We start from the raw sequence: 22,451 nt of genomic DNA, 5'->3' as shown, positions 1-22,451 counted from the left end.
GCTGCCTGATGCCCTGCTGTTGCTTGTGCATCTCACAGGATACACAAACAACCCTCACTCCCTGACACATAGCATGCCTTTACTAAATATTTTACTTATTTTTACTTTGTTATTCATCTTTATTGTTATAACAATTGGTTATTATTTTTATTGTAAATGCATAATAGTTTATTTTTACTTTTAAATTTACTTTTAGTAAATGACTATTTAGTTAGCCACTTAACTAAAAATACCTCTAGCAAGTACAAGAATGTGGACTGTAAAATAGGACACAAATATGAATAATGTTTGTTCTCTTCTCCAGCAGAATGTAACACTGTAGTTAGCTTTTAACAGAACAAATATTATTATAGTTAAGTGTTATTGCAGAGAAAATCCATGACAACTGCTCAGGTGAAAGCTACTGATGATTGGGATTGAATTCATGAACATTTAGAAACTGTTCACTAGAACTGTAAAAACTTACACATGGACTAAAACAAAGTGCTGATGCAAAGACATTTTTAGGAATTTTGATTGATAGAACCTTTTAATCAAAATTGTTGCTTTACTTCCAGTATTCTTTTTTTTACTTACAGCGTTATCTGATATTCATGGAAATTTCATTTTGAATGGAAATTTTGTTGTAAGCATGTCAAAAAGAGAAATCAATATACAAGGAGCCATTTTTGAGTACAATGGTTCAAATAATACAATAGAACGAATTAACAGCACTGATAGAATTGAAGAAGAGTTAACCTTACAGGTGAATGTTTACTTTTTTTCATAAGCTTAAAAATTTTCTACATGGTCATTGTGTTCATTATCTTATGTCACGCTCAATTTCACTGAAAAACAGTTATCGTTTTATCTCAATTAAGGTTTTGTGTGTAGGGAATTTATACAACCCTGATGTGCGTTATTCATTCAATATCCCAATAGAAGACAGAAGTGAGCTGTTTACGTGGGATCCTTATGGACCCTGGCAGGACTGCAGCAGGATGTGCCAAGGTACTGTGAATTCTTTTGTTAGCAGATCCAAAGACCTGATGCCATTTAGGAAGGGACTAGTCTTAAGCACTCAGATTTTGTCACCTCTACTAATGAAGAAACTCAGCATTCTCAGTAAATTTTAGGCACGCATAGCATTTAAGTGCAGAATAGCTTCTGATTTTGTTTTCCTGTTTTCAGTATTTATGCAGCACAATTCTATATCCAAAATTACATTTGTGTTCCTTTCCCTTTTAGCCATAGGAGTGGTTTATAGAAAATAGTTGAATCGAGTATAATGTATCCTTAGTAAGTGGAATTGTATATCTACTAAGATGTATTAAGCTTCTCTTATCATATTTCCAGATGGTGCCTGAGGGGTTGTCTAGTATCTTTCATATCTATTTCTTCAGCTTGTTTTGGTTATCTGCTATTTGGAGTGAAGCTATTTGGGAATATAATTTTAAACTGGCATGCTATAGGCCATTATAATGCAAAAATGGAGCCACAATATGTATGCAGTGTATATATGAAGTGTACGTACTCAGATTTTTGATAAATACTTTTATACAGGAGCTAGAAATGCCTGTACTTGAGACAGAGAATGGTGAGTTTCTTTGGATTTTGAGCCAGGCTGTAGACATACTCATGTGTTAGGGAAGCAGAGCATCTGTCAACTATGCTACTTCTCCAAACACTCTAGTTATTTTAGGTACTCCGATCAAACTTTCTCTTTTCCTGAAAGAAAGGATCATGACCTCTTAGATAATATAGTGGTGTTCAGTAATTTGGTAATTAGGAAAGCACAGATATGATGCAAATGGAATACGTAGCCTGATGAGTAAATTTGTTGTTGTACTTTGTATTAAATGTAGTTTTCTGGAGTTTGAAATCCTCATGAGACCACTGCAGTGTAGCTGGGAGATGGCAGTGGTGGTGGGCATGACCAGGACAAGTCTAATGTTTATGCAGAATCTCCTGTATAAAAAGATTAGTGCTAATGGGGTGTCTCAGTTAAATTCCTAAATGATTAATGTAATCCATTACTGTAGAAATGCTCTCTTATTTCAGCCCCTTTTTCACTTTTCTTGTTTTCAAGGTATTCGAAGAAGGAGAATGACATGCATACGTAAAAGTGATCATGTGGTAGTATCTGATCAAAGATGTGAATTTATACCTCCTGTACCAGATGTCTCAGAAGAGTGTAATACAGAATGTGAATTAAGGTACAAAGAGGTTCCTAACTGATGAAACTACTGTGGTCTTTCCTATTTTTGTTGATAGAGACTGAAACAAAGCAATTGACTGCTTTATTGTCCCTCCCACCACCTCTTCTCCTTCCCTCATTCCTCCCTTCTCATATCTTTCCCTCCTTTCCTCAAATCTATCGATATAATGGGTTTATACTTTAGACTTACACCTTTGAAATTAAGTATAATTAATGTATTTTTTCTAATTCTTATTCATGAAGTTCAATGTCTTTTGCTAGGATTGTGAATCTGTTCTCTATATTCTGTCACACAAAAATTGTATTACTGGGTACAATATATTTTTCACCAGAATTGTACCCTCAACTGGAACTAATTTGAAACACAGACGTGTGTTTTTGCACTCCAAAAAAGCCCACACTGAAGTGTTCAGAAGATGAAGGATTAGAATTATAGCTTACATTTTTCAAAGTCTCCTGGGAGATTTAGACAAAAGGACCTTTAAATTTCAAAAGATGAGTCAAATTCTTTTATATTGTTCTGAAAATTCCAGTCATGATACAGATTTTGTAGTTTTAGCCGTTGCCTAAAATTTGTATTACAATTTTAGGTACACTCTCTGAGTGCTTAATTAACCATAGTTTTACTCTTTAAAACATAGTTAGCTTTCTATAACAGTTTATCTTTGTAGGTGGCACAGTATTGGCAAAAGCGACTGCACATCAAAGTGTGGCCCAGGGTATCGGTCTATAGAAATCCACTGCATGAAGTACTCTGTTTCAAAAGGACTCACTGCTCCAGTGGATGATAGGTACTGTGCCGATCAGCAGAAACCACCAACCAGAGAGCCTTGTCATGGTGACTGTATGTTGACAAGTTGGCACTACACAGAATGGTCAGAGGTAAAAGTTCAAGACCTTATAATTGTTGCATTATAGTTCTAGTTAGTGTTCATAACAAATCTTAATTTCTATATATTTTTTCAGTTTAAATAGCTAAAAGAAAATAATAATTGACAAATCCATTGTTGTTGGAGGAGCTAATATCAATCTCTCTATTTTGGTAACTGCTGGATGTAATTCCTTGTATGTTTATAAGAAACTGTAGCTGTCTATAACAGTTCCCAGCTTGTATTTGGACGTCAGCAGAGAAGATCTGGGGGTTAAAAGTATGTGTTTTATTTGAAGTTTTAATAATTTAGTTCTGTATGGATTGGAGTAAAAAAGTTCAGCTTTCATCTTCGTAAATGAGTTTTATCTTGGAACTGCTAAACAAGGTGCCAAATTTATCTCAAGTTGACATAGTAACAGTCTGTAACTTAGATGTAGGATACATCTGTCTAACGTAATCTTTAATGTCTCACATTTAAGACCGACAGTGCATTTTGACCTGCATTTATGATGCTGTGTTTCCTGTTTCATAAAATCTTCTGAACACTGTAGTGTTCCAGGAGCTGTGAAAGAGGTGTCAGAACCAGAGAAGCTTTCTGTTTGAACAACTTGGGTCGTCATCTTCCTGACAGAGAATGCCAAGAACTTCCACGAGTTGTAACACAGAGTTGCAATGAATTCTTATGTCCAAGCTGGTCTGTTAGTGAGTGGAGTGAGGTAACGAACCATGTAAAACTTATTACTCCTTTGGGCCTGGTCATTGATATTAAAATAAGCTGTTTTGAGTGTTTGTTTTTTGTTTTGGTTATTTTCCAAAGTAAAAGCTCTTTAATCCTAGGACTGTGTTGATACATATCTCAGATGTACAATCGCGTGAAAACTTCTGAAAAGCACACCTGTAATTAATTTCTTCTCTGAAATTTTGTTACATTAATATGAGATAACACAACTGCTTAATCTATTTAGTCATACATATACCTTCATTTTTTTCTGAAGCAAAGAGAATTATCCCACCAAATGAAAAACAGAATTATATCCATTTTATTACAGTTTTTATGTATATAATACAATGATTGATAGTTTAGACATGTTCCCTGTGATATGTGCACTCACATTTTAACTATTTTTTGTTCTGATGGAAATAAGTGAGCTGTACATTGTTTTGTATTGTATAGCTTTGGAAACTTAGTGTTATGTATTTGCACTGATATTTACAAGAAATACAGAGTTCACAAAATAACTAGTTTTGTTGCATGATGAACACTTATGAAATATTTTTGTCATTTATGTGACCTTTAAAATCCAACAGATTACTACAAGAAAGTGAAGCAATTAATAGAGATTCACGTCTTTACAAACAGATGACTAATATTATTTTACAGTGCCCTGTGACATGTGGCAAAGGAATGAAACATCGGCAAGTATGGTGTCAACTTAATGATGAACAACTGAGAGATGACTTCTGTAATCCAAACGATAGACCAGGTTCAGTAACACCATGTGAACTTCATGAATGCGCATCTTGGCAAGTAGGGCCTTGGGGATCAGTGAGTACATCAGGATTCCTGGCTTTTGTCTTGTATTTCAGACTATGAGTGATCACAAAACAACACCATTTAAATATTTTAATTGGACCTTAAGCAGCTACTTGAAGGTGAATTGGTTCGCACATTTGTTTGTTCCTATTGACTATCTAACCTGTAATTTAGAAACACCCTTATGTAAGTTAGGTGCCTAAAACAGACACTGACTCTGAGCCTTAATATCAAAAATCGCCAATGCTATTTCACATGAATGTATTTAATTTCCAAAATAATGAAAATGTAGATAGCAAAGCATTCAGATGAATGAGACAGGTAAAAGACCAGATATTTATAGGTGTGTCAGCATATTTAAGTGATAGCTTTAATTAAGACCATAGAATTATATATGCTAATAATAGCAGACAAAAAGATTTAGTATTTGTTTCCTTCGTTTTGATCTTCAATGATGAAAGAGTTTCTATGTCTTAATGTGAGAGTGCTGTTCCTTTGTCTAATGATGCTTATGTATAGCAGAGGGGCTTCAAAATTCCAGAAAAAGTTGAATTAATTTTTGAAGGAAGCTTTTGTCACCAAATAGATGAGCATTAATTAAAAAATAATAAGGTACTCAATGCTGTGGAGCTTTCTCATGATCAAATTGCCCAAGCCAATAGAAGTATTGGATTATTTGGTGTTTCTTGTTAGTGAGAACTCATAACTGAATAGCAGGTAATATTTATTTTTTACATATAACCAGTCAGTTAAATACATAATAAATAAATCCTTTGAAAATTAAGCATGTATTTAACTTACACATTTCTTTTGTATAGAACTTTTCTCATGTCATATTTGTTCATGTTAGAGATAACCATGCTGTTGTCTAACATAGAATCATAGAACCAAAGAATCATAGGTTGGAAGGGACCTTAAAGATCATCCAGTTCCAACCCCCCTGCCATGGGCAGGGACACCACCCACCAGACCAGGTTGCACAGGACCTTGTCCAACCTGATCTTGAACACCTCCAGGGATGGGGCATCCACAGCTTCTCTGGGAAACCTATTCCAGTGTTTCACCACCCTCATAATGAAGAATTTCCTCCTTATATCTGATCTAAATCTACCCTCTTTCAGTTTAAAACCATTCCCCTTTGTCCTGTCATTATCTGACTGAGCAAAAAGTTGCTTTCCATCTTTATGCATCTCCATAAGCCCCTTTTAAGTATTGAAAAGCTGCAGTAAGGTCACCCCAGAGCCTTCTTCAGGCTGAACATCCCCAGCTCTTTCAGCCTTTCTTTATAATGTTGAATTCCTTTTGGGTAATCTTCTGGTTATAGGATGCTGGCATCCTGGCTCCCTACAAGCTCAATGCAAAAATGAAAGAGGAAATTAAATTTCTTTAATTTCTTAAAAATTAACCCACCCCGCCTTACCCCAGTTTTTATTACTGAGCATGATGTTTTATGGTATGGATAATCCCTTTGGTCAATTTGGGTCAGCTGTCATAGCTGCATCCTTTCCCAGTCTGTTGCCCACCTCCAGTATACTAGAGGGGACAGAGTGGGGAAAAAAAAAGGACACTGTGCAAGCACAGTTGGGCAATAACCAAAATTTGGTTTGTTATACTATTTTAGCACCATATGGTCTGCTGTGAAGAAAGTTAACTGCATCCCAGCCAGACTCAGTTCGCATTCCTATTCCTATTCTATGCTAGAGAGAGTTTTAAATATAAAAATTGTAGTTAAAAAATTAATTTGGATTAAACATAGTGCTATTTCAAGTGTGTGAAATTATTAACAGTGTACTGTAACATGTGGACGTGGATACCAAATGCGTGCAGTCAAATGTGTTACTGGGACTTACAGAGTTATTTTGGATGATGACAGAGAATGTAATGCTGCTACTCGTCCTAGAGATAACCAAGTAAGTTAAAAACACTTTTCAGTCGGTTGTGCATTTTAGTTAAAATAATTTAAAAATGAATGTGGTCTAGTGACTTTTTGGTGAAACTTGCAAGAAACTATTTCTAGAATGAGGAAAAAAAAAACCTGAAACTGTCTGGTCTTTTTCTATGCTTCAAATTTGGCCTTGGTAATTAAATAAAAGAAAAGTAATAAGGAGATCGGAGATTTGAAAATCTGGCATATATTGACGGGGTCAAAGACCTTTTGTTACTTGTAAATAAAAATCTTTGAAGACCCTAACATAGAACAATGTAAGGTTGACTGCTTGTCGTAATGTTTAGTAATCACACCTAACAGGCTTGATACTCTACTCTAGAATTCTGTTTGTTCTTAAAAGAAAGTCATGGTTACTTGAGGAAAGCTTTGATGGTGGCAGTAATGCTAATTTGAAACAGTATAGACTTGAATTATATATAGTTCAGTATGGTATTAATATGGTTCTCTACATTTCCTCCCCATCTCTGTTTGCTTACTTTTTCACTTCTTTTAATTTAAATCTATTGTTTTTTAGAAGAAATGTCTTTAATACAGTCAATGGGTTTACCTCTAACTGAAACCAATTATTGTCTAACATGCTATGGATTAATATGTTGATCTGGCTACCAGATTGATTCTTCACATTTATATCCAGTTAGGCTGGTAACCACTTACCTCTCTGAGGGCAAGCTCTGATTCTGATCTGTTTTTTAAGAATAAAAACCATAGGGTATTGTGGTCCAGAATAACCTGGTCACAAGTCACCAGCCCTGTGAGGGCTTCTTGAATAAGTTTTCAAATTATAAAAGCCAAACAGATTAAGTACAGATTAATTTCCACTCCACTCCACTCTAAATTGGTTGGAGTATGCTTCTTATTTTGAACTGTGGTACCTGTTTATCTGTTGGCTGAAACTGAAGAATTTCCTGGTTTTGGTAACTGAAGGTATAAAGTGGCACAGCCACTTTCTTCATTCAGTTCTGTACCGCAGGAAACAGAACAGTCATGTTCATGCCCCTTGTCTCCAGCAAATTACCTGATATAGTTCTTTCTCAAAGCACAAATATTACCAGTTATCATAACTCATACAGCGTTAACATTAAATAGTCTTTGCCTCTCAATTTGAAATAAAACAATTTAATAAAAAGCTTTGATTATAATGCCAGAGGAAAGTAAAAGATGACATTTACTATTTAATTAATGCTGACTTATTGGAATAGTAGCATCTATCTGTTTGTATGAGCCATCTGCTTTATATTTGTTTTTTCCAAATCTCATACTTTGAAAGCTTTGTTTGTTTGTTTATTTATTTATTTATTAATCACCCCCACAGGAATGTGAATTGCCCGCTTGTCCAGAAACTACAAAATTATGGACTACGTCGCTTCCTCTAATCCATGTGGGGAAGGTGACCCAATGGAGATATGGATCATGGACTCCGGTATGTAATGTAAAAGTGATCACAGCTGCCAGAGCAGTCTTCCCTTCTGTCACCCATTTTTCCATAAAGGCGTCATTAGTATATCTTTCAGACTGAAATCTCCTTGAGACGATCTTTAAAGAAATTCTCTTTTTTTTTTTTTTTTTTTTAAGAACCTGTTTCTTTAGAAGGAGATAGACACTCCCAGCAAATTCTGTGTGTTTCAAATCTAGCTAGGGAAAGTAAAAGAAAAAAAAAAGGATTTGGGGGATGGGAGTTCTGAGTAGAACAGCTTTGATATGATTGAGAGTGTTCGAGGAAGTGTGTTTCAAAACAGTTTTGATCATTGTCTGAACATGGAGAACATCTTTCATTTTCATAAAATATGATTTAAATCTTGTATGTGAATAGCAATATTAAATAGTTTGGGTCTTTAAAGATCCAATTTCATACAACTCGTAAAATAAGTGTTACACAACAAACTAATTTATACACAAACTCTATTTAATCAGTGTTTGATTTTTGATTTTCATACTAATGAAAATTAGTTTTATTTGACAGAGATATGAAAATTTAGAATCATCTGTAAAAATATAGGTGTTTGTTAATCCCTTGAGGTTCTTAATCAAGAATATAGCATTTTTATCTTTGCACAAACTGTTTTAACAAAATAGTAGTAAAGAGTGCATAGACTGGGGCTACTCAGAAGCTGTTTACTAAATCCCCCTGCAACTGTTCATCTATAATAGCATCAGAAGGGGCTCAATTTAATATGCTGATATGAACTAAAATGGCAAATGAATTGTGAATATCATTTTTTATTATTATCAGTTGATGTAAATATTGCATCACTGTGAAATAACTAAAATGTTCTGGAAGTTGCTCTCTAATGTGTCTGGTTCTGGTTCTGCTCTCTAATGTGTCTGTGTATGGTTCCATATTATAGTTGAAATGCTACCTGTTAGATATGCTGAATTACTTTCCAAGAATGAAGGCTATGCACTTTAGTTCCAAGCCAACAGGAATTCTTAAGGCCTACAACATCCAGCAAAATTTTGCTTTCCTTCTTGAGTGCATGGCTCTATACTTGTATATTGATTTGAGATAAAATCTGTTTCTCAGTGTTTAATTCTAAAGTTAAGCTGATACGAAGCTGTGTTAGCATTTTTGATGCTTGCATGATCTTTTTTTGGCCTCATAAAGTGTGGTGAAAATGGATTGTTCTCTGACAGTGCTCTGCATCCTGTGGGAAAGGTGATCGTGCTCGCTATGTAAGCTGTAGAGATGCTCATGGAGGAATAGCAGATGAATCTTTCTGTGCTCATTTACCACGACCAGCTGAAGTTTCAAGTTGCTTTAGCCCATGTGGAGAGTGGCAAGTTGGAAACTGGTCCCCTGTAAGTATTGCTTGGAGTGTTTTTTTTTCATGTTTCTAGTTAGAAATTGGGACTTCATATTCTGTACATGTATTATTGAATTTGCATCCTTTGAAACAGTGAAGTATATGTTTCTTATTGTCAAAAGTAAGTAGAAATGTCTTTGGTTATTAGTTACCAATGTTCTATCACAAATATTGGGTTAATTTTTGGTCAGTGTACAGTTACGTGTGATAGTGGAACAGTAACAAGACAAGTTATCTGTGTCAACTATCATCAACAAATCAACGAGAATTACTGTGATCCTGAAGGCCGTCCCTCTAAAGAACGAGAATGTAACATGCCACCATGTCCACCAGTTTATCATCATACTCCAAGAATACATGACCGTCCAAGTAATTTTCCAGAAATAGGTTATCTTCCAATACACCATCCGCAAGACAATACAAACCAGTGGAACCATCCTTCTGTAGGAGGATATCAATGGAGAACTGGACCCTGGGGAGCAGTAAGATTTTTTTTTAATATATATATTAATTTGTTATCTCACTTTTGTGTAAACATTTCTAGAAACGTTATTGCAGTACGGGTTTGGTCAAAAGAAAAATACATTTATTTTTTAAAAAAGTACTATTATGAAAAATACATTTGATCTGAAACATAATTTTTGTGCAATTTCAACTTTAAAATACTTCAACATGGTAATTTTTATTTGCAAATTTCCAGTTTGGAATGTTAACATTTTTTATTTTTTTTAAGTTGTAACCAACGTTATACATTTTTCTGATTACGCAATGGTGATATATATCTTTACATGTTTTGGTAGTGCTCTAGTACTTGTGCAGGTGGATTTCACCGTCGGGTTGTAGTATGTCAAGACGAGGAAGGAAGAAGCGCTAGTTACTGTGACGAGGCAACAAAACCTCCAGAGTCAAGACACTGTGATTCTGGACCCTGCCCACGATGGAACTATGGGAACTGGGGAGAAGTAAGATCATTTCACTTTCAAGTGGAAACGTTATTTACTAAGCTTAGATATAGCTTAGATATAATAATTTGAATGTGAATGAAAACATTTTTTTTACTTATTTAAAAATAATGAGTTTCAACCTGTTTATCTAAAATTTGTTCTTTGATAAAATACAGAAGTCTAGCATAACTATGGGTAGTGTAAATATACATCTAAAAGATGTAGGTATTGTGTGATGCTAAAGGTGTACAAAATAATTGGAAATACATTATTGTATTTTTAAAAAATACTATAGTGATAACTTCAGAAATTCTAGTTTTATTAACACATGGCTGGTATTTCTCAATCCATTAAGTCATTAAGTACTTGCTGTAAAAGCTTATAATTGAATGTTGTAGTAGTATATTGAATCTTTAAACAGACAGAATTATTTTCCTTTATAAAAAGATGAACTATATGAGGAAAAACCACAATGTAATAGCTAGCCTCAGAAAAAAAAAGTGAGCACAAGAAGCTTAAAAGAAAGGCTTTTACTTCAAATTCCATAGGCGCTGACTGGAATACCTGCAAGCAGGTATACTTATTATGTGTATGAAAAAATGAAAAAAAAACCCAACCCTCCCACCCCCCACCCCCCCCGCCAAAAAAAAAAAAAAAAAACAACCAACAACAACATAAAAGAACTTCCCCCTCCCTTGATTGTTGTAACAGATGAAAGGTATGAAGATAAGATGGTGCATCTAAAAAGTGTGCCAGGGTTAGAATGTTTTAATGCAATGTTATACGTTGTTGGGCAAAGAACGGTTTCTCCATTCTATGTATTGTCATTTTTGACCGTGCGTTCCTGATCAAACGCTACAGAAGGAGTTAGAAATGTTTTGTCTGACATTCATTCTGCTATAACCTCTTACGGTTCCTACCCTCTTCTCTTACTCTTGATACATCAATATCTAGATTTGAGAAAAGAAGAAAAATTGGGTGAATTTTTATGTATTTATTTATTTTCTATTTTGGTCAAATCTAGTTGTTTTGTTCTCAAGTCCAGTCTCAGTGTCATGTTTTTTCATGTTTATTCTCACAAATAGCTATTTTTCCTTGAAAGAGTAGATTTTCTGTAACTGAAACTTTTTGTATTTTTTATAGTTTGGTAAATTATAAAAATGTAGCTTTGTAAATGTTTTGGTGAGAGAATAATTTTCTTATTATATGAAATTAGAGTGTAAGTTCTTATTCTTGAGTTGAGCACCCAGGGAACATGAAAGTAGACATGGTAGATAGTAACATGCATCGATTATTGCTATATTGCTTTACATCAATAGTTTTTGATGACCCTTAACAAAAAATCTGTCTATAAAATTTTATGTTTTAGTGTACTCAAACGTGTGGAGATGGAATAAAGACAAGACTGGTGATTTGTCAGCTTCCTACTGGCCAAATGTTGGGTGATCAAAACTGTGAAATTCTAGACAAGCCACCTAATATGGCACAATGTAATGTGCATTCTTGCCCTGGTGATGTTTCATGGCATCGGGGACCATGGAAATCGGTACGATAGCATTCACTAATATTTTTCGCTCTTTGTTCTTTCTGTCACTCTATTTCCCCTTGCCTTTTAAAAATTATATTATTATTTTATTTGATAACAGTGAAATAATAATGCATGTGGAAATATAGTTGCTGTATTTTTATTAAGCAATTGCTCCTGCTGTCATTGAATTAAATGGGAAATAGCCATTTATTTCAGTGGGAACAGTATTGTGCTCTGTAAAACATCATAGAGAATATTCTGAAATTTACCAGAAATCATTATAGCTAATAGTGATGCCTATTAGGTTGTTCTATTTTGAAGGATTATGATTTGATCTGTGTTTTAATTTAAAAGTATATGCTGTAATTTATACTGTAGCATTATCTACATATTTATATTTGTAAAAAAAAAATCAAAAAAGGCTTTCTAGCGCATAACTTTTCACTAATAGAATATTTAAATATAAGCTATCTCACACATGTATATTACACTCTGTCATCAAACAACATATTACTCCATATTACGTGTACATTTGTGTATAAAGGTTTATATTTGTGGTTTTAAAACAGTGACTAATTAAAGTTGTCTGTGTATAATTATGTATGTAACTATAATATGTTTTTGTCTATATGTCACTGTCTATTAATGTATAAAAATGACCACAGTAATTACCATTAATCTTTAAAATTGCCACTAGCAGATAATTAACATGGAGAAGTAATCATAGTATACTCTACAATAGAGAGTACATTATATTTCCCAAGCTATGAATTTGACAACAATATTTATTAGTTATTGTGCTCAATTTTAAAGAGATTAATGGCAATCAAAGGAGGTTGGATCCAGTTCTGGTTCCGTTAGAAATCAGTTCAAAACCTGTCATTAACATCACTGGGAGACGGACTAGGATAGCAGTTCCGTACACTTATTTAAAATATATATATAATTTGGTTCTTTGAATTATCATGGAGACATTAAAAAAATATTATCCAATTTCAGCTTTAAAAAATTGATTAGTTTATATAATCTAATTTATTGCAAATACATTTTAAAATGAATGTTTGAATTAATAATTTACCACAGTTATCTTTCTTCCACTGTGCAAACAGTTTTGGGTTTGTGTTTAACAGACACAAGAGTTTCATCTTTAGCCGTTATTCAAAAAATTAGTGGTGACTTACTAATACTTTATTAATATATTACTTCAGGTGCTGAGGAGGCAAACAGGGCATATGGCACATCGTTGCCTTTGCATTAATAGCTTACCTATAAGTTATTGCAATGTGTTGTAAGTGGCATATATGGCTTAGCTTTGCAAAGATTTTCTGATTGTTTTATATCACAGTTAAAGCCAATGTAATCTTTCAAAAACTAAGTTTAGAATGGAATCTTACCAAGGAGAGAGTTTGTGGCTTCTGTTTTATATGCGATTGCAAGTTCTGCAGGTATTCAGTAATAACTTTAATTTCATGAGAAATTTCATCTGTGACGTGGTGTTGAGCAGAAACCAACCAAGTAGGTTCAGGAAATAAAAGTAGGCTCACATACTAAATACGGTGTCACTTTTCAGTAGTTTAGCTAGTCTGAACACTGCCAACACACAACCTTCAGTTAATTTTTGTCGCTGTTTAAATAGAACAAACTTTCTTCATTGAGGACAACTACTATAAAGTAGTAGAAGCTTTAGTCACATAAACACTGATGTACCTTAGCACAACTGGCTCTGTTTAGTCTTCACCTATGGGTGGCTGACCAGCTATGTGACAGTCTGGCCTTAGATGATGGCTCTGCCTGTCCCATGCCTTCCTGGAGTACAGTGTGCTCTCATATAGGGTGCTCTTAATGGTACATTAACATAAATGCTGTGCATTTAGATGTAGTTTTGTCTAAACCATGACTGAACTAAAAGCTTTAGCTTACTGATTATTTCAGCTTTTACAAAGCCTGATAGTTTCCTTTTGATTTTTGTGTTCAAGCAGAAATGGATTCACAAAAAGCTCAATATTAGCAAAGACTAATCCAGAATCCTTAGAGTGCAGAACCTGAGCCACAACATTGAAAGACTGTTCTCGTTAATCAGTTTTCAGTGTCTTTTATGTGGAAGTGCGAACCTCCGATGGTGCTTGCCTTCTGTTTAGAACGTAACTAAAATTACACTGATCATTTTAATGATGAATTTTGGTTAGACTTTTGAAGAAGTTTAAGGTTCAAATCACTGAAAGTTGGCCATGTGCACTGCAGTAGCTGTCCACTGTTCTCTCTTGAAATCTAATCAATTACGTGGGGAAGTACCAGGTATTTGACCTTTGTTAGTCTTTGAATTGCTTCAGACCACGATGAGCTGGCATCTAGGGATTTGTAATGCCTGGCTGCTTGAGCTTGTCCAGTTCTGCAAAGGAAAGGAAACTGATTAAAATGACTCAGAATAAACTCTTCAAAATAATGTTTAATCTGTCTTCTGAAGCTGACTTCAGTACCCATTTCCTTATCTGAGTTTAATCATATCATGCGAAGATAAGGGAGTCAGGCAAGAGCATTTCCAATGTCTGCTCTGGACAGAAAGGCTTTTACTATGTCCAGTACAGACTTGTAAACCATTTATTGTAGGGCTTTTTTAACAGTAAATATTGAGAATTAAAATTGTGCAATAGAAATAATGATCCCAGATGCATAAATTTGTGTGACTACCTTGTATTTCAAAAGAAGCAGCTTCTGACCACTTCAGATAATTAGCTAATTATTGATTAACTAATTCCATACTATTGATGTAATAAATCTTACAAAGGCTGCTGGTTAGAGCAGATACAGAACGACAAGGTGAGGTTTGCAGCACGTTAATGTACAGTATCTTTCCCCCTTCAGTGCAAGCTGGGTACTTCTATTTTAGGATAATAAGCTTGCTTATACTTAGGGATAGCTCTAACTCAGACGCAAGAAAATTTACTACCATGTGGAAAAGAATGTTAGTTCAGTTAGTTCAGGTCTGTTCCAAAAATCAGCAGTAAAAATGTTTTTGGTTCTTCATCTTGATATTCTAGGCTGATACTTTGTACGGATATTTTTAGAGTTGTGAACTACCATTAACAGTACAGCATGAGAGAAGTAGTAAATTACTTATGGCTGAAGTCTAAATTAATGAGTCATTATCTAATTAATTTTAATCGGATTCAGAAACTTTGATTGTTTGAATTCCCGAAACTTTATTCAGTCCAGAATTTTCATATTCATGCTATCCAAGCCAGAGAAGCACTCTGCAGTTTTACAGATGGCTAAGAAACACAGCCTTTTGCTTGTAAGTTGAATTCATTTGACCTGGAGGTCACTGAGAGACTCTGGCAATGATCTTTTTATCTTTAGCTTACTTTTTCTGCCCTGTTATTTTTTAGCAGGAACTGAATTCTGCTCTTCTTTTGTTCAGCCTTTGTATCAAATTCCAGAAAAAATGGAGTGTGTTTACACCGTCCCTGCATCCTGAGGGACTTTGGATGATTGCCTTGTTTGTAAAGAACATTGGTGTCAACTCCTAATGTAAATGAGGTTGATAAAATATTGTATGAACATTCCTGAGTTCAAATGTTTTAAGATAATGTTTTAGCCTGATTGGTTTGTATCTCAGTACACTACCTCATTTTTGATCCATGAAAATTATGATACATATATATTTTGATGTGTACATATCTATAATGAGTTTATAAGTTATTATTTACTTCAGGTAAATACATTCTTTGCTTACTTTAATGGAGTTGCACCACCAGTAAATCTGGCCTGTGTGTCTTGGGTATTTTTCTTTTAGGCTACTCTGGTTTCATTGGTGAAGGGATTGAGGCAATGATCCAAAACTACACGAAATAATGAATAAATTACAAGCTACAAAGTATGGAAACCATATGTCACGTTATATAATGTCAAGAAAAATTCCATAGCATTCTGACAGCTGGCTGAGAGTACTTTGTTCTAATACAGATTTTTATTGTATTCCTTCCTACTTTCCACAGTGCATTGTTGGGTTTTTGGTTTTAGTCCATGCGGTAAGACTTGAGGGATTTTGTATTAATTTTCATCGTAGTGGGTCAGTTTTTCTGACCTTAATGTCAATAAGTTATTTTTTACCCCAAGCATGAAAAGGGAGAGTATAACAAATTTACCAAGATACCATAACATTTTAAAACTGAACTGTAGTGACTAGATTTAACAAATTTCTCCTAGAAGTGCTTTAGGATAATGTGACTTTACTTAGTTCAAGAATATGGTTATTTTATTTTACTTTACTTTACTTTATTTTACTTCATTTCATTTCATTTCATTTCATTGAACAGCATCTCCCATATCTACATGCTTTAGTACTCTTAGCCAAACTATTGTCTCTTACCTGACAAAAAGTTATGTGGGAATATAATCGAATCAACAGTTAATCAGTTCAATGGTTATGCTTAGATACACCAAACCTACGGTGCACATGGTCTTCTAAAGCTTTTGTGGATACCAGTAATGTAAAGTAGGTATACTAGAGAAAAAAAATACTATTTTTAGCATATAGTACACAATAATATTAAATGTAATTTTCTTATGAATCCAGTAATTGACGTATTTATCACACTCTAGTTTTCCGAGACTAAGGACATAGAAAGTGCTGACTGGTAGCTGATAGATTGACCCACTCTGCTGCAGAAGGTGCCTGTTACAGCAGGTTTAAGGACTCCCCAGCTGTAAGCTGTCTGTAAACTGGAAGCTGTTCACCTGCCAGGTGAAGTGCAGTACTTGGCTGGGAAAGAGTTTGACGCAGTAGCAAGTTAAGAGATTTCTGGTGCCAAAGCACTGACCTGGTACCCAAGCAAAATGTGTAATGTGAACATACTTTTTGTTTTACTCTTCCTTCTGCTGTTCAGTAACTGATGACTTGTTTGAACAATTTGTCCTGAAACTTTGCCATATACCAGTTGTGCAGTCAAATTGTAATTGGAGGATTATTTTCTTATTTAAAGTTTTAAAAAATATTTTCTGTAATTAAAGGGACCTTAAATTAAAAGTGGATAAACAAAACTTTCCTAGGAATATTGCTTTTGCAGAGTGCTTTCACACCTGTTCAAACTATTAAAATAACGAAACACTGACAACAAGCTAGTCAGCTCAATTATTCTTTGTTTTTAGTTAAGAAATTGAGTGTCACAAACAAGTGTTTCACTAACAGTTCAAATTACATTGAAAAAGTCCCGGGGGAAAAAAAAACAAAACAAAACAAAAAAAAAAACAGTTTAGGAATATTAGGTTGTTGTTGTTTTCAGAGTTCTTTCAGAACAATATAAATCTGGTTGTGCTGTGTCTTTATGGTCAGTGTTACAGGTAACGTTTGACCCTTACAGAAAATGATTATATTGTGTTTGTGTGAACTGTTGATAAAATAAGGATTTTTTCCTTACTCTTATAGTTTTTACATAATCTTGAAAGTATTATTTGTGATTTCATATAAATTTAGGCATAAAAAGAGTGGATCAGCTCAACTTCTAAGTTAGCTTTAAGTGTCTGAAATTCTTATGAACTGCCCTTCAGACACATACTGTAATAGTCTTCAAAGTAGCTGTTCTTCTAGTTTTTCAGTTTTCTCTTGAGTTATTTGCTTCAGAAGAATTTCTGTTTAATTCTGTCTTTGCAGTAGTGGAAGAAGTCTATTATTACTTTTAAGAATATAAATTATTTTTTTTAAATTGACATCCCAGTTCCTTTCCAGTGATGTTATTGCCAGGCATCCTATCAATCTCTGCAGGAGCAGAAACAGCCTAAACATGCATAAGTAAATATTTATTTGTTTTCATTTTAATGCAAAAAAAAAAAAAATGCTGTGTATGATAAGTGCCTTCATTCATTTTTTCTAATGTGTAAAAAGTATTTATATCTTTAAAGATAATCTTTTATATTAAAAGGGAATTCAGGATCCGTGAACTTGGTTTTCAAAACCAGCTTCAGTCTTATACCTCTACTTCTGCTGCTGCCTAATGTCGAACTTCAGAATACCTCATTACCAGTACAGCATGTTTATTTAATATCCCACTGGCTGAAATCTTAATGTTAGCATATGCTATTCATTTTTAAAAATTCTGGAAATGGGGAGTGCCTTTTCAGAGATAACTGATAACATATGTCACTACCCAAATAATGTCATGAAACAGGCTTGGGACAGTGGATTTCATTTAGGGTAATTCTGATAAAAATGAAAGAAAATATTTGTTTTCAAAATTCAAAAGCAAATATTTATGTGTACTGTTCATCAACTTTAGAGCACATTTCTCCATTTTGGTGCTATGTTACCTGTATAGCTTGAAATAATAAATAAGTTATAATGTATGTCTGATAATTTAATTTAATGACTGTGACTTGTGTCTGTGAAATACAGTTGCATTTTAACCCTTCTTTTTGATGCATGTTGTGTGGCTTTGTGCTTATACTTAATGTGTCTTTTATTAACGAATGCTGATGTTTAAAGTCCTTAGGAAAAAAAAAAAAAAGAAAAAAGAAAGGAATTAACTACTTTTGCTGAAAGTGCTTTTTTAGCATCGAATAATCTTTGTGTTGCACTGAACTTCTTATGATATTTTAATGACATTGTTTTCATGGAGTAAGCACCTTTAAAATTTCCCTCTGTAAAAGATTAAAGGTTGCTGTTCCATAGAATTTGTAAAGGATCTTATACTTGAACAACAAGAATAAAACAAACTTGTTTCTGATAAAATCAGCAATTGATGCCATTGCTCAATTAGACCGAAATAGGCTGATGACTTCTGATCTCCTATGATACATGTCATTTAATGCCTTTTGCTGGAGCTGTCATTTTACAGCCCAGTCCTGCTCCCACGTAGTCAGTGACAAAAGGCATAGAAAACTGAGGATCATAACACAATGCTCAACTCATATAATCTCAAAGAGAGAACATTTTCTCACATTCCTAAAACACTTTTACATAACTTTCAGACCTTTCATGTATGAAGAGGACAAGTAAGAGGGGAACACAGTCAAAGTAAAAAAAAGAATATCATGAGAGGGGAAAAAAAGGGTGATCTTGGTGATCTTTAACGCCATTCCTAAATATATATAGCCATTCACTGAAAGTGAGTGTAAAGCTACTCATATATTTATTTCTTTTTGTAGTATATGAATTTTCAGAGAAACCTCTGGATTCTGTGTGGCCAGATCCATAAAAAAAATAAAACATTCTGAGCTGCCTGTGGCAGCTATGTGGGGCAGTTCTGAAAATTCCAGTCCATGCTCATAAACATTGCCCCAAAGCGTTTTTGAAATCCAAATTTAAAAATTACTAAACATAGATTGAAGTGTTAGCATTGTCTAAAATTTATGGAGGTTACTACACATTTTGGTTACCTGGCATCTGTTAGGAAGAGAACAAGATGTTCCATAGCTCCCTATTAGGAGAGTTCCTAGTCCTTTCTGTGAAAACAAGTTATCGTGGGAGATAGCCTGCTCCACTAATGCTATATTGATCAGTGTATGTGCTAGCATGAATCTAGCTATGGCCTTTGCACTTCATTGAGAGCAGGATTAGATTTCCTGCTGTTGCAGTCCTTCAGAAGCTTGGGTATATGCTCACATTTATGCACATAACTGAGTAATGTTGAAAAGATCGGTCTGTAAGTAATTGAAAATATACAGAAGAATGGCTTAGGTTGAAAATAAACTGGAAGACAACATGCAAAGGTGGGTAAAATGTTGTATTTCTTATGTTCTAAAATATCCTTATAAACATCTATTTTTGCCCAGTTAATATTTAAAATAATGTGTTATTTTTCTTAATTCTTTAGCTGATATTTAATGACATTCTTTAGAAAGAGTTATATTTTTGCATGCTTCTAGAAAGTTTAAACAAATTGTGACAATACTGTATCATTGCAGTATATATTGCTCTGTTTCCTTTTTTTTTTTTCAAAGTTTAAATTAAAATAAATAAATGAAAAAAAGTGAAGTGGTAGATTTTGTAGAACCGACAGACAGAAAAAATCCATATGTATTTGGTATTGCTTTAATTTCTGATCTACTGTTTTGCTGCAGCTAACATTATTGAAAATGATAAACCAGAGACTGCAGTTAGTGGGATCCAATGTTCCCTTCTGATCATGTTTACCTTTTTGCAAATTCAGCTTAAAGTAATTCGTCTGCTATAGTAAGACTTCATTATGTCATTATTTCTGTAGTTTGTAGGTTGAAAAGACCCTATGTCTTAATGTAAAAAAGGAGAATCCATAAAATGAAGTTTTAAATTGTGAAAAGTATAGAAACAAATCATTTTATCTGTGCAATCACTCTGTGAAAATGTGGCTCCCACACCAGAGATCCTCTATCATATTAAAAATATAGTCCATCTTTTACTGTGAAAATCTATATATCACTCTCAAGGGGCAAACATTACTTTTCAGTGAGAATGCAGATCATGTCATTCCCATGCCTTTGTTCAGTCTTCCCAAGCTTCATAAGAGGCAGAAGGCTATATCCAGACTCCCTGTGATGCACTGTTAAATTGTCCTGTTGTTGGAAGTAATAATGGATCAGTTTGGGTTTTATTGTTGTTTTTGTTTTGGTGGTTGGTGGTTGTTTTTTGTTTTATTGTTTTGTGGAGGTTTGTGAGCACAACTGCTGGATGGACACAGGTACATCTGTTGTTCTCCCTTTGGAAAATACGTCTGGGAATTTATCCTTTGATTGGAAACAAAAAAGAAAAAAAAAAATGGTGTTTCTTTTGCTCTCACCATATCTCCTATCTCCATTTCTGCCTCCCTTCTTTCATGATACTTGCACTTTACTTACAATTTGTCTCCAGTGCTGCTGCCTTCATCTAGTTGCTTAAAGGGGTAACTTTTGTTACATTCTTGTGGAAAAAAGAAAGAATAAGACTTGTTGAAGTCTAGCCACACCAGAAATTTTCCATCTGCAATGGTGCAATGTTGAACATGCCTGCACTAAATATTTTCTGGGAGTTATCTCAAAGAAGGCAGAGAACAGAATTGCTGTTCAGTCTTGTAAATTTGCCACAAATTTATACCCATAGATTAAGATTTTTCAGAAAGACCTAGTGAGGTTCTGTCTCTGTTCCTGTTTGCCATTGATTTCAGAAGGAGAGGTAAGGCAGAATTGTCTGGTTTTGGTTTTTAATTTTCCACTGTTCTTTTGTTTTTACTTGTTGGTTAGCCTCAGCCATCTGTCTCCATTGTATATATCATCAACTGAAAGGTGATAAAAGTTAGGTACATGTACCAGATACGCTGTTGCAGGAATGCTTAATGGGCAATGCTGTTTGTCAGTTCTCTTCCCCACCCTCTTTGCTTCCCCCCAGCAAATAAATAAGCTGATCATAATTCTCATTGTTTTAATATATGTTCTGATTAATTACAGTGATAATGTTGCTTGAATGAGGGGTGATGGTGAAGTTCTTAGCAGAAGTATATGCAGACCCTTCAGTGACATGTAAGGCCTATCCAGACCTGCACATGAGGTAGCAGAGCCTGCCAAATGGCTGCTGAAAGGAGACAGAAATACCCATTGTTTTTCTGATTCTCAGGTGGCAACCAGATGCAATGGACTCAAATCAAGAGCAAGTAAGGCAGGAAGAGTAACTATACAATTGAATTTTTACTGTAATAGAGAGAAGATGAAATAGAACCCATAAAGGAAGTGTTAAATGAGTTACCAAATGTGACGTGTCATTACTGTTGAAGGCGATCACATTAATCATCCACTTGTGAAATAGTGACTTTTATTTTTAAATTTTCAAAAATATCAAACATATGTTAATAGCAACAGAAAATATCTTCAGTTAGCACAAGGCTTGTTTTTGCATCTCACTGGTGTTGTCATATATTGGTGCTAGCATGTCTGCCGCTGGGTGTCCTTTAGGTTACTGTTGTGTATAATAGTGAGCTTGTCTTCCAGGAGAGCTGAAACCTGGAAGAAAATAATATCTGGATGACAAGTCACGGCATCTGAATACAATTTGGGACTTTGACTCAACTATTCATGTTTGAGATCTCTGAAGTATGACAGTGGTCTTATTTTCTGTGAGACATTTTCCTCTTGTAGCCCATTTTTGCCACTGCTTTGTTCATCTTCCTTTCCTCTTATCCTCTTCCACTGTGCCACACAACCTTCCATCAACACACTAAAATCCCCATAGTCTCTGTGAACTGGCTTTTCCACAACGCAGAGTACAACACAGTTGTTCTCCAGTGCCTTGATTATACTCTTATGGAAAATGGGAAGATGGTAGCCTCCACAATATAAGCCATGTTGACTTGTCCAAAATTGGAGTGAACTTTGGTTTATTGTTATGAAACTGAGACTTGAATATTACCTGTGCCTAGATTTTCCCTTTCAAATCACATGATTATGGTTTTTTAGGCTCTACATTGAACTTATATGAGAGGCTGCTGTTTCATTAGTCCTCCTCAGGCTTGAGATTTTTACCTGGCATCAGGAATCTTCACATTCCTTGTAGCAACCGCATACTGGAGTCACCTCCAGATCAGACATATCTTTCTTTTGAAAGAAAATGGATCAGACTTTGTCTAGAAACAAAATCTTGTACTCCTTGCATGGGGAGAAACATCTGTTCAGAACAATGTCACCCAAAA

General features: G+C 34.4%; 1 protein-coding gene across 8 annotated transcripts in view; it reads left to right on the top strand.

Moving 5' to 3' along the window:
• ADAMTS20 (ADAM metallopeptidase with thrombospondin type 1 motif 20) overlaps positions 1-22,451 on the top strand; it is a 96,664-nt gene that overhangs the window by 50,158 nt on the left and 24,055 nt on the right. For all 8 annotated transcript variants that reach the window (XR_010829265.1, XR_010829271.1, XR_010829269.1 and 5 more), the window contains 12 exons: positions 579-745; positions 861-990; positions 2,069-2,195; positions 2,869-3,079; positions 3,620-3,784; positions 4,450-4,614; positions 6,390-6,512; positions 7,863-7,970; positions 9,182-9,346; positions 9,543-9,833; positions 10,152-10,313; positions 11,665-11,841. Coding sequence is in view for 5 of the 8 variants with exons in the window: in XM_066992039.1 (XP_066848140.1) it covers positions 579-745; positions 861-990; positions 2,069-2,195; positions 2,869-3,079; positions 3,620-3,784; positions 4,450-4,614; positions 6,390-6,512; positions 7,863-7,970; positions 9,182-9,346; positions 9,543-9,833; positions 10,152-10,313; positions 11,665-11,841 (1,991 nt within the window). In the remaining 3 variants the exon portion in view is untranslated. The remainder of the gene's footprint in view (positions 1-578; positions 746-860; positions 991-2,068; positions 2,196-2,868; positions 3,080-3,619; positions 3,785-4,449; positions 4,615-6,389; positions 6,513-7,862; positions 7,971-9,181; positions 9,347-9,542; positions 9,834-10,151; positions 10,314-11,664; positions 11,842-22,451) is intronic.

Source organism: Anser cygnoides, chromosome 1 (assembly GCF_040182565.1).
Source record: "Anser cygnoides isolate HZ-2024a breed goose chromosome 1, Taihu_goose_T2T_genome, whole genome shotgun sequence".
Lineage (NCBI taxonomy): Eukaryota > Metazoa > Chordata > Aves > Anseriformes > Anatidae > Anser > Anser cygnoides.
Note: the sequence above shows the minus strand (reverse complement) of the source record. Positions and strands in the feature narration are given on the sequence as shown.